Source organism: Perognathus longimembris, chromosome 3, assembly GCF_023159225.1.
Source record: "Perognathus longimembris pacificus isolate PPM17 chromosome 3, ASM2315922v1, whole genome shotgun sequence".
NCBI classification, from domain to species: domain Eukaryota; kingdom Metazoa; phylum Chordata; class Mammalia; order Rodentia; family Heteromyidae; genus Perognathus; species Perognathus longimembris.
The window spans coordinates 64948090-64960025 of record NC_063163.1 but is presented as its reverse complement, the minus strand read 5'-3'; the positions used below and the strand labels follow the sequence as shown (position 1 = coordinate 64960025).

Genomic DNA, 11936 nt, shown 5'->3' with positions numbered 1-11936 from the left:
TGATCCTCAGATCTCAGCCTCCTGAATAGCTAGCATATAGGCGTAAGCCACCAGACTCCGGCTTCATGAGACTGTTATCTCCAGTTAACCAGCAAAAGGTCAGAGGTGGAAGTATGGCTTAGCGCCTGTCTTGAGTGCAAAGGGAAGTCCCAGGAGAATGTAGCTGACAGCCCGTCTCCAATGGGGAGAGAACTCAATTCAGATGGACTCGGGCTTAAACCCTATGCCTGTCCCTCTACTGGCCCAGTGTCTAACATCACTTCTTTCCACTCTCCTAGCAATACTTTCACCCATTCTCCAGGGCCTTTGTTCCCTTCCTTGTCCTGTGCCTTACTTACAGGTGTGCGTGCCTCTGTGTGTGTGTGTGTGTGTGTGTGTGTGTGTGTGTGTGTGTACATGTGTACCGGTCCTTAAACTCAGGGCCTGGGCATGGACCTTTTGCTCAAGGCTGAGCCACAGTGCCACCTCCAGCTTATTTATTTCATTGTTGATCATGGGGCTTGAACTTAGGGCCTGGGCTCTGTCACTCTTTTGCTCAAAGATAGTGCTCTACCACTATGAGTTTTCTGGTGGTTATTTGGAGATGAGAGTCTTACAGACTTCCCTGCCCAGGCTGGCTTTGAACTGTGATCCTCAGATTTCAGACTTTTTTTTTTTCCTTTTTGGCCAGTCCTGGGCTTGAACTCAGGGCGTGGGCACTGTCCCTGAGCTTCTTTTGCTCAAGAATAGCACTGAGGAATCTAACCCAGGGCCTCATGCATGTTAGGCCATCATTCTATACTGAGCTACCACTGAGCCAGGATTACAGGCAGGAGCCAGCATAAGCTCCTGGCTGATCTCCAGCTTTTTTGATACTTATTTGGAGATCAGAGTTGCACGGACTTTCCTACTCAGTCTGGCTTTGAACATCCATCCTCAGATCTCAGCCTTCTGAGTAGCTAGAATTACAAGTGTGGCCACTGGTACTAGCGCCTTACAAGTTTGAAGAGCTTTTTTCTCCCTACATTATTACAGTAGCTCACAAACTGATCCCATGGCAGCTTTCTTTCTTTCCCCTTCCTTCCTTCCTTCCTTCCTTCCTTCCTTCCTTCCTTCCTTCCTTCCTTCCTTCCTTCCTTCCTTCCCTCCCTCCCTCCCTCCCTCCCTCCCTCCCTCCCTCCCTCCCTCCCTCCCCAGTCCTGGGGCCTGAACTCTGCCTTAGCTCAAAGCTAGCGCTCTACAACTAGAGTGACAGCGCCACCTCTGGCTTTTTCTGTTTATGTGGTACTGAGGAATTGAATCCAGGACTTCACACATGCTAGGCAAGCACTCTACCACTAAGCCACATTCCCAGCCCCCATGGCAGCTTTCAAGAGGCTGCCTGCCACTCCTCTAGCTGAAAGCAAAGGCTGTGTGTCCTCTCTGTTCAGTCCCTCACTGGGGTCCTGTGGCCCCATCTCCTTCCAAAGGACTCTTCCATTTGGCTGACACCTTGTCTTTTCCTTAGTCTCTTCTCCCTTATGTCTTTCTTTCCCTTCCTTCCTTCCTTCCTTCCCTTCCTTTTCCTTTTTTTTCCTTCTTTCCCTCCCCCGTCTCTCCTCTCTCTTATTTTGCCAGTAGTAGGACTTGAACTCAGGGCTTCTCTCTCTACTTTGTTGCAAGGCTGGCAATCTACCACTTGAACCAGCCTCTATTTCTGGCCTTTTGGTGGTTCATTGGAGATAAGCCTCACAGACTTTCCTGCCTAGGCTGGCTTCGAACCGTGGTCCCCAGATCTCAGTTCCTGAGTAGCTAGGATTACAGGTGTGAGCCACTGGCACTTGGCCAGGGCGGCTCATTTGTGCCATCACCTTTTTCAGGGGCTGCAGGTGTTTCTGGGCTTTCCCAGGGCCACCCTAGTCTCTTATTGCCTTGAGGCTAGGCTGTCCCCATCTGATTTTTCTTTTTGTTGTGCTGAATTGTGAACTCAGGACCTTACACTTGCTATGCACTACCACTTGAGCTGTGCTTCCAGCCCTGTGTTTGTTTTGCTTTTATTTTTGCTGGTTATTTTAGAGATGCAGTCTCACTTTCCTACCCAGGCTGGCTTTAAATCTCAAGCCTTTGGATCTCAGCTGCCTGATCCACTAGCATTACAGGCTTCAGCCTCTGGAACCATTTCTTCTGGATTTTTTTTTTGGCCAGTCCTGGGGCTTGGACTCAGGGCCTGAGCACTGTCACTGGCTTCTTTTTGCTCAAGGCTAGCACTCTACCACTTGAGCCACAGCGCCACTTCTGGCCGTTTTCTATTTAAGTGGTGCTGGGGAATTGAATCCAGGGCTTCATGTATATGAGGCAAGCACTCTTGCCACTAGGCCATATTCCCAGCCCTCTTCTGGAAATCTTAAGCACATTTGCAAAGGCCCTTTTCTCAAATAAGGTTATACTAGGAGAGTCCAAGGAACTTTGTTTTGTGGGTGAGGGGGAAGCATCTTTAAGCAGCCTTCAGGCTTCCCAAAGCTAGATTGCCAGAGGGGCTGTCACTTTACAAAAGTGACCCCCTCTTTGGGGTGAGCTTAGCCCAGATGTGCATTCTCTGCTTCTGAGACTATGAGCTCAAGAGTTTCCTGAGGCTCTTCCGGAAGCCTTTGGTCCCTCCCACTGCTCCTCTCTCAGCCTGGGCCCTTGAGTGGCCTACAATCCCACATGTGTTAAGTACCAGATTTCCTTTCCACATCTGCTGTTGTTGTCTGTTGTGGGGCTTGAACTCCCAGCCTGGGCACTGTTGTTGAATTTTTGTGCTCCAGGCTATCACTCTACCACTTTAAGCCAGTTTCACTTTTGGTTTTCTGGTGGTTAATTGGAGATGTGTCTCATACACTTTCCTGCCCAGGCTGGCTTTGGACCATGATCCTCAGATCTCAGCCCCCTGAGTAGTTAGGATTATAGGTGTGAACCACTAGCATGTGGTTTCTTTTCCACTTTGGACTGAGTGGTGCCCACTGACCCTGGCCAGGCTCCCAGGGCTTAGTCCCCACGCGGCTGCTGCAGCAGAGCCCTCTGGTGACCCCTCAGGGTGCCCTGGGACTTACCACTCAGATGTGCTTTGCAGGCTTAGGAGGCAGAGGCCTGTTCTCACATTCACCCTCCACACAGGGCTACTTGCCCACCCACCCTCCCTGGACACACACACTGGCTGGATGTCGCTAGGATAGGGGATCTAAACCTCAGGGAGGGGCCTCCCACTAACCAGACATGGACACCAATAGCTCACATGTAGTAAAAAGACTTTATTAAGAAGGCTTTAAGTCAAAAAATAAAACTCTTGATACAATTTTTTTAACCCTTAAATCAGCTCAGCAAATATATAATCAGTAATTTAGCTGTGTAAGATTAAAGGTCCATTACTTTATTTAAAATAAAATATATTTTAGTTCTTAAAATTTATTCCATAAAGTACATATTTCCCTAGAAATTCCCTACATATACACAAGAGGTAAAAAGTAAAAATAATTTAAAAAAACCTTAAAAAATTTTCTTAAAAAATGACAACAAAAACACAGCAGGATAGGGAACCGTAATTAAAAAAAAACAAAAACAAAAACAAAACAACAAAGTTGAGAAGTTTCTGGTTGGGACGCCCCCACTCCCCGCCCCCCCACCCCCCGTCCCGACACCGGTGTCGGACCGCGCACTGCGAGCCCCCACCCCCGAAGGGGTCACCACTCCACCCCTCTGGCTCTGGAAGAGTCCGTGCGGCCCAAGACCGGCCGGGAAAACACTGGAACTCCAAACGGCTACATACAAAAGGAGGACGAGGAAGGAGAGTGGTAAAAATCATGTTTTTTTGTTTTAAGATTGCCCTGGGGAGGGGGGGGGGTGTCTTAAATAAAAAGTGCAAGCAGGCCTTCTCTCTCCGCTCACGTTCACCTGTCCACTCAATACTGTCTGTCATTCATCCGGCGCCGAGGGGCCGTCGCTGGGCCGCGGGCCGGCCGTCTCCACGCCTGGCGCAGGAGTTAAAGCGCATGCGGACTCGCGTGGCCCCGCCCCCCGCGCGGCCCCGCCCCGCCCCCCTTCCCGCCACCCGCGCTAGGAAAAGATATGAATGGCCTGGGTGGCCGGCGTGCGGCAGGCCGGGCACTCGGGCTCGCTCTTGCCGCAGATGCGGACGGCGCAGTCCATGCAGAAGAGGTTGTGGCCGCAGGGCACCAGTGCGGCCATGGCCTCGCCCTCCGCGCACACCACGCACTCGCGCGCCAGGGCCACGGCGGGGCCCGGGGCGGGGGCAGCGGGGGCCTCGGGCGCGCTGGCCGTCGCCGCGGCTGCCATGGGGGGCTTGCGGCCCCCGTCTGGGGCCGCGGGGTCCAGGGCGGCGGCGGCGGTGGCGGCGCTGGGCAGCGAGGGCGCCGCCGCGAAGCTGGCGCCGCCGGAGAAGGGCGGCAGGGCGCTCTGCGGGGGCCACCAGGGCAGGGCGCCCACCGGGTCCGGGGCTCCGCGGCGGGCCAGCGGCAGCTCCAGGCCCAGGCCGCCGGGCTCGGGCAGCGTGGGCGAGTGGCGCGGGGTGGCGGCCCCGCTGCTGCGCCGCGCGCCCGAGGACGAAGGCGTCGGGGCCCCGTTGACGGCCGCGCAGCCGCTGAAGGCGGGCAGGGGCGCGGCGCGCTCGAAGGGCGCCCAGATGGTGGCCGCGGCGGGGACCGTGAGGTCCAGCGCCAGGAAGTCGAAGCCGAAGTCGCAGTCCTCGGGGGCGGACGTTCCCGCGGGGGCGCCGGGGCCGTCCCCGCCGAACGTGAAGCCCCCGTTGCCCGAGCCTCCGTAGGGACTGGTGGGGCCCGTGTCCGGCACGGGCGGCGCCCCGCGGCCGCCCGCGTAGAAGGCCTCAGGGGCCCCCAGGGCGCTGTCCCCACGGAGGCCGGCCGCGGCCGTGGGGGGCCGCCGCCCCGGGTGGGGGGCCTTGGCCCAGAGGCTGGCGGCGGCCCCCAGCAGGTCCAGGCAGACGTCGGTGCCATTGGCGTGGAAGTCGCTGTCGGGGCCGGCATCCGTGAAGGCGCCGGTGCGCAGCGTGATGTGCGCTTCGATCTCCTCGCGCGCACGGTCCACGTTCTCGGGCATGCCGGTGACGGCGAACACGGGCTCCTTGTCGCGCCCGGGCGTCACGATGTACGTGTGCGTCCGCTGCTGGATGCGCTTGATCGTGGCGCCCTTGGGCCCCACCACCAGTCCCACCACGCGGTAGGGCACGCGCACCTGGATGGTGGTCTGGCCAGGGAGGTTGGGGGGGCCCGGGGCGGCGCCCGGCAACCCGCCCGCCTTGCTGCGCGTGGCCCGGATCAAGGAGAAGTGCTCGGCGGCCGAGAGGATCTCGCGCTTAGCCATCTCCACATCCTCCTTGCGGCCTGTCACGATGAAGACCGGCTCCTCCCCACGCACCGGAGTCTTGATGTATGTGTTCGTCTTGGCGCGCAGGGCCTTGATCTTGCACCCTGAAAGGGGAGGGGAGAGACTTGGTGACCAAAAGCTCCTAGACCAGGTAACCACGAGCTGTGGCGGGGCCAGTGAACATGGGGGCCCAGAGCCCACCTGCTCATTATCAGACCCACCCATGGTCCTCCCGTGACCCCCCTGGAACAGAAAGAAACCAAGGATTCTGTTGTAGGCCGCCAGCAATTCAATCCACTGCAGCCCTAGGGCTGAGGATCCTCCCCCAACACCCACCCCCCAGCTAGGAGATGCCTAGTGATGGTATTCAGAGGTGGAGCTCCATGAGGGCCCCTTCTAACAAGTGAGGGACACCTGTGAGGAACCAACACTCACCTGGCAGTGCATATGCTGGCACCTTTGATCATGGCCTCTCCAGCCTCCAGAACCACAGGCAACACCTTTCTGCCATTTATCAACTACCCAGACTAAGGGGCTTTGCCATAATGGTGGGAATGGACTGCAATCTTGTTTGGAAAGGAGGGGTGTCTTTGCTGATGTGGTTACATACCAGCATACTGGATGGAAGAATAAGGGGGATCCTAAATAGAATATGACTGATGTTCTTGTAAGGAGGGACAGACTGGGGTGAAGCAGTTACGGGCCAGGTACACAGTATAAGTGACACTGGGAGCTGGAGGAGGCAGGAATGACGCTGCTAGGGCCTCAGACAAAAAGCATGTCCCTGTGCTCCTTGTCCTCAGGTTTGTGGACTGCTAGAGTGAGAAGGAACAAATTTCTACTTTTTTTTTGGTGCTGGCACTGGGGCTTAAACTCAGGGTCTTGCACTCTTGCTTGGCTGGCACTTTACCACTTGAGCCACAGCTCCACTCCGGCATTTCGCTGGTTAATCAGAGATAAGAGGCTCACAGACTCAATCTTTTTCTGCCCTGGCAGGTTGCAAACTCTGATCCTCAGGATCTCAGCTTCCTGAACTGGATTATAGGCGTGAGCCTGCAAGCTACGTAGGTCAGGTAATTTCTCCTTTCAAGCACAGTTGGCCTCAGGAAATGAACACAGACGCTCCAACAGGACACTAACTCCTCCGGCCCATGTGGGGACACTGTGGCTCACAAAGTACAAACAACGAGGCCCTTCAATTGGCATCAGGCCCAGCCCCAAGGGACCTGGGTTCTCAGCCCCACAGCAGGCAAGGGTCCTGGGCCAGGACACAGGAGAGCTATGGGACACAGCACTGGGGCTTATGGGGTGCTCACTAGGCTGGGCTGTGACCCACAGGGACTCAGGAGTGCGTGTGTGACAGTGACAGAAGTCTTTTGCAGGACACTTTACCCAGGGGCTGGGCAGTTTGGGGTATAAAAACCCAGTCCTTGCCACCGGGGGCCTTTTAAACATCATCAGCCAGGGTCTGCGGAGATCCCCCACACAGTGGGAAACAGAGCCACACTGGGCACCATCTCAGGAGCACCAGGGGGTGCCCCGAGAGGGTAAGAGTGTTGCTAATGTCTCAGAGGAAAAGATACAGAGTGACCCTGAGAAGACACAAATACAGTGCTGTGCCAGGAAGGCAGAGAGCAGAACTGGGGAGTGGGGAGTCCTGGGGGTTCAGTCAGAGGATACTGGGAGGTGGCAAGGGGGACAGCAGCCCCTCAGCCCAGAACTGGTGAGCCAAGGCCACACAGTTCCCAAGATGGGTGAATGGGAGGGTGGCCAGCTTAGGAAAGTTCTTTTGTGTGGCCAATTCTCCCCTCCTTCAGAAGGCACCTCACTGGCACCCCATACCCACAGCCCTATTTCCCAACTTGGCTCAGCTCCGAGGACCCTGATCTGTCCCACTGGGCAGCCCAACAGGGGCAAGATGTGGGGAGGGAGGGTTCCTGGCATGGGTCCTTCCATTCTGACAGCCCAGGTGCTTTGGGCCCCAGAGGGTCGCATGTAGGTGAGAGGACCTCACAGAGCCAGCACCTGGATGGAGCGACAATGGGGGAGGTGGGAGCAACTAGGAACGGGTCTGTGAACCAGGAGAGCTAGCAGCGGCCCCTCGCCTGTCCCCTGGTGCCTTGTCCCAGAGAATTGCAGCCTCCAGTCAGGCTCTTGTGAATTTAAGGCCGAGTTCACCAACTGCACCTCAGCTGCAGCACACACTGTTCCCACCAGGCCCTGAGATGTGGCTAACACAGAGGAGGGCTACTCAGTGCCCCGGAGTAAACCAGACACCCCCCTGCCCGTGACACAGTGCAAGAGAGTGTTGCAGGCCCAGGGGGGCCCTAGGAGTGACTGAGTTCAGTCAGGGGCTGAAATGAGAATTATGCCTCCAGGATTCTGGCTCCAAGGACTACCCAAGGCTGGCCTCCCCTGCAGCCAGACCCACCCCCCCTTCCCCAGGCAGGGTGGCAAGTTCCCAGCTGAGCCTAGGGCAGTGGGCATGACTCCCAGGTGACCTCCAATGACTGAAGCTGACTTCGGGGAGGACATTCTTCTCTGTCCAGGCCTGTCAAGTGATGGGGAAAGACCTTCCTCCCTGACTCGAGCAAAGTGATAACAGACATTTGCCTATATTATATCCTTGGCAATACAGGACAGGTCAAGGCTAGAAGAGGGGCACTACATAGTAGACACTCTATAAAGATCTTGGGGCTGAAGATGCAGCTCAGTAGTGCAGACTGGACACAAGCACAAGGCTCTGGTTCTGGTCCCCAGAATTTCATGGAAAAAAAAAAAAGAAAGAAACATCTAGCAAGGAATGAGGGGAAAGTACCACCCATTCAGAGCCCTATCTGGGCCTCCTAAGCTCACCAGTGTTGTTAATAACTCCACTATGTCCAGAAAGCCCTTGAACCCACCCCAGGACTGAGAAAACAGCGCAGGGTGTCAGGGAGATGCTAGCTCTGGGTCTGGCGAGTCAAGAAGCTGTTAGATGGGTACGTTTTGGGTTTGTTTGTTTTTTTTTTGGGGGGGGGGGTCAGACCTAGGTGCTGTTTCTGAAATTTTGTGCTCAAGGTTAGAATTCTACCACTTGGTCCAAAATGCTACTTCTGGTTTCTCTGGTAGTTATCCCTGCTTGGGCTGGTTTCTAGCTTTCAGACCCATAGATCTCAACCCCCTAAGTAGCTAGAATTATAGGCCTGAGCCACTGACACCTAGTTTTTGTTGTTGTTTGTTTTTGTTGTGTGTGTTGCCAGTACTGGGGGCCAGTACTTAGGACCTAGGCACTGTCCCTTTGCTTTTTCTGTTCAAGTCTGGAGCTCTACCACTTTGAGCCACAGCTGTACTTTCATTTCCAACATTTTGTTAACTGGAGCTAAGAAGTCTCAGACTTTCTTCCCAGGCTAGCTTGAGCCTTGATCCTCAGATCTCAGCTTCTTGGGTAGCAAGGATTACAGGCATGAGCCACTGGTGCCCAGCTAAATCCTGGGGTTTGACAGAAAAGCATAAGAAGTTCAAAAGATTGCCAAGGTGGATGATCAGAAGAACAGAGTGGCAGGGCTAGGGCTGGAAGGACCTCAATAGATGTATCTAAGAACTGGGTGTGTGGGAGAAGCTGGGAGCCACAGATGGTTTCAGAAGCATGGATTACTAAAGCTAACATCCTGTTCTGATATTCAGGGGGCCTGCCTCCCATCTATGAGGTTACTGTGTGTGATGTGGACACAGGACTAAAACCAGCATCTTATTTGAACATCTCTGAAACAACCCCAAGGGAAGAGTTACATCTTCACATTACAGAGCGGGACTGCCATTTCCAAATGGTCACAGGTACTGTTGGGGATGCCCACCATATCAGGACCTCACAAAGGGTTCTGGATGCACACCAGGAGGTCGGGCTGTGCCTGGTGCTTCTAGGTTTGGTTCTCCACAATGCCAAGTGCCCTCTGCCTGACCCCGGACACCACCCCAGTAGCTACAGATCTCTTCAGGTGTGGGCCACACCCCACCCTCCACTGCCCAAAGGCTAAATCACTGACACCTGTGCTAAAAGTTCCCCAGGTACAGTTATAGGGAACAGGGGTGGGAAGGTTAAATAGGAAGGCAGTGGCAGTGTGGAGAGAGCTGTTGCATAGGAGACAGCAGGGCACTGAGAACCAACCATCTGCCATTCCTCATGGTGGGTCTCCAGGTCTGGCACAAAGCCCCACTCACTTTCCTGGAGTGAGTAGACGAATGAATGGGAGACAGAGGGCTAGCTGGCTAACTGCCCCACCCACCCGGAAGTAGGGTAAGGCTGCAGAGGTGATGAGGGCATTAATGTGGTCCTCAATCTAGGCCAGGGAGTCAGGTGACCTTGCAATTCAAGACTGGACACCCTTCCTCTGGCTCCCGTTATGGAGGGTCTAGAGATATGTCACACCCCCACCGGGGGGGCCCACCTGGGCCCTACCCCAAGATCTCAAACTTGGCTGATAGCAGGATGTGGGCATGGTGCTAGGAGTGGGAGCAGTGGGTGGGAGGGCAGGAGAAAGTTGAGGCGGTGGGGCAGGCCTCCAGGCCGCTAACGGGCGGTGGGTGTGTGCTGGGCTGGGCACTGCCCACCACCCGCCTGCCCGCCCCGAAGCTCGAGGGCCAATGAGCATCGGCCAGCCTGATGTCACCCTGCGAATCTCTGCCTGGCTCTCTTAACAAAGAGAACAATGGGGCGGCAACAGGGACGCTCCCACAACGCTGCAGCCCGGACCCCCACACTCTGGGGCCTGCCCACGGCCAGCTTGCCAGTGGAGGGCTGTAGGATTGCGCTCCAGACCCGGTCTCTGCACCCTGAGATCCCGGCTCCGGGGAGCGAAGGGGGCGAGGGACAAAGGTTCTGGGCCACCGGGCACACTCCCACCCCAATCGGGACCGCAGGCTGACCCTGGGGTCCAGTTGAGAGGTACCCGTAATGTACCCCTCTTTGTGGTGCCAGACTCCCCTCCTGACCCTGGAAGTGGCCTCTCCCTACGGCAGCCCCCCCCCCCCAAATCTGGGCTTGCCCCGCCCTATGCCCCCTAGTGGGGTGGAGCACCCACAGCCCGAGCCCGGACTACAGGTCCTCAGGCTCTTTTCTCAGGGTGTCCCGGCCGGCAGCGGGGCGCTCGGACAGCGGCTGCACGCCGGAGCCCAGACAAAGGGGGCAGCGGGCAGCGCGCGAAGGGAGGAGCACGGCTGCGCCCAACTTTCTCCCGCTGCCGGCGGCAGGACAAAGGCGCCAAGGCGGCCTCATGGTCAGAGCCCACGCGGGGCGTGTCCGAGCGTCCAGTGTCTGTCCGCGGGCGGAGGGCATGGGGGACCGGGAAGAACCCCTCCGGGGAAGCAGACGCCCCGACGGCGGCCACTCACCCTGGCGACCCACGATCTCGGCGACGTGCTCCGAGCTGGGCACGGGCACACACTCGGTCATGTTCACGCTCTTCTTGCGGCTGCCGATCACGCTCATCTGCTCGGCGAGCAGCGTCGGGGGACCCAGGGCCGCTGGGTGGGGCGCGAAGCCGGCGAACACGTCGGGCGGCGACGGCCGGGGCGGCGGCGGAGGGGGGCTGCCGTCGGGCTCCAGCAGCGGCAGCGCTCCGGGCGCCACGGCCACCGCTATGGTGGGCGCCATGGCGAGGGGCGTGCTGGCCTCCGGCCCCGGCCCGTCGGGGGGCGCGGGCTCGGCTTTCCCGCCGTCCGCGTCGCCGGCCGTCGCGCCGTCTCCGCTGCCGGCCGCCGCCCCCTCCTCGTCTGGGGGTCCAGCGCCCCCCAAGCCCAGCGCGGACAGCTGGTCCAGCGCCAGGCGCAGCGCGGCGGCCGCGTCGTCGGGTTCGGGCGGCGGCCGGGGCGCGGCCTCCTCGATGCCTGGGGGTGGGGGGCGCGGGCTGGGGTCGCCGCCGGCCGCCGTTCCCCCCGGCCCGCCGCCCCCACCGCCGTCGGGCTGGCCGGTGGAGCTGGGCATGGCCGGCGCTAGCGCTCGGGCCCGCGCTCTCGCCGCTCGGCCGCCGGCCGCCCGCGCCGCCGCCGCCGCCCGCGCCGCCCTCCGCCTCTGCGAGCTCGGCCGCCGGCCGCCGGCATCCAGCGGCGGGGCGGGGCGGCGGCGGGCGGGGCGGCGGCGCGGGGCTGCTCGGCCGGCCCGGGCCGGGGGGCGGCCGGACTCTCTGTGTTCGCGGGCTGCGGCGGCTCCTGGCGGCCGAGGCGGCGGCGGAGGCGCGGGACGCTCCTGCCCTCCCGCCGCCCGCCCTCCCGGGCCGCGGGCCCCGCCCCGGCCCCGCCCCGCAACGTCACCGCGCCCAACAATGGGCGCCGGCAGCGCGCACGCGCGGGGCGGCCCCGCCCCCGCCGCGGTCCCGTGGCGGCCCCGCCCCCCGCCGCGGGCTCCGACCGGGCGCGTTCGCACGTGCGCCCGCCGCGGCGAGTGGGTGGGTCCGCCGGGCGCACACCCCGGCCGCGGGCTCTCCCTCGCCGGGCGCGCGGCCCGGCCGTGCGCTCCGAAAACACGGAATCCCGCTGACGGAGCGCCCCTCGCCCCGGCGCCTCGCCGCTCCGTGCCTGGGGCCCCCTCCCCTGGCTCGCCCCCGAGCCGGGGGCCCTCTCTT

General features: G+C 59.1%; 1 protein-coding gene across 1 annotated transcript; it reads right to left on the bottom strand.

Annotated features, from left to right (window-relative positions):
* Window positions 1-3612: 3612 nt before the first annotated feature.
* Window positions 3613-11327, bottom strand: Mex3d (mex-3 RNA binding family member D). Its single transcript, XM_048341744.1, has 2 exons — window positions 10708-11327; window positions 3613-5441 (listed from the first exon to the last, which is right to left on the bottom strand). The coding sequence occupies exons 1-2, from the start codon at window positions 11297-11299 to the stop codon at window positions 4051-4053; spliced, it is 1983 nt and encodes a 660-aa protein (XP_048197701.1). The 5' UTR covers window positions 11300-11327; the 3' UTR covers window positions 3613-4050.
* Window positions 11328-11936: the final 609 nt, after the last annotated feature.

Excerpts from the sequence above, each read along its gene's own strand:
- Mex3d (XM_048341744.1), bottom strand. The coding sequence starts at position 11,299 with ATGCCCAGCTCCACCGGCCAGCCCGACGGCGGTGGGGGCGGCGGGCCG. Across the intron at positions 5,442-10,707 it reads CGAGATCGTGGGTCGCCAGG|GGTGCAAGATCAAGGCCCTG; the intron begins GTGAGTGGCCGC and ends CTCCCCTTTCAG.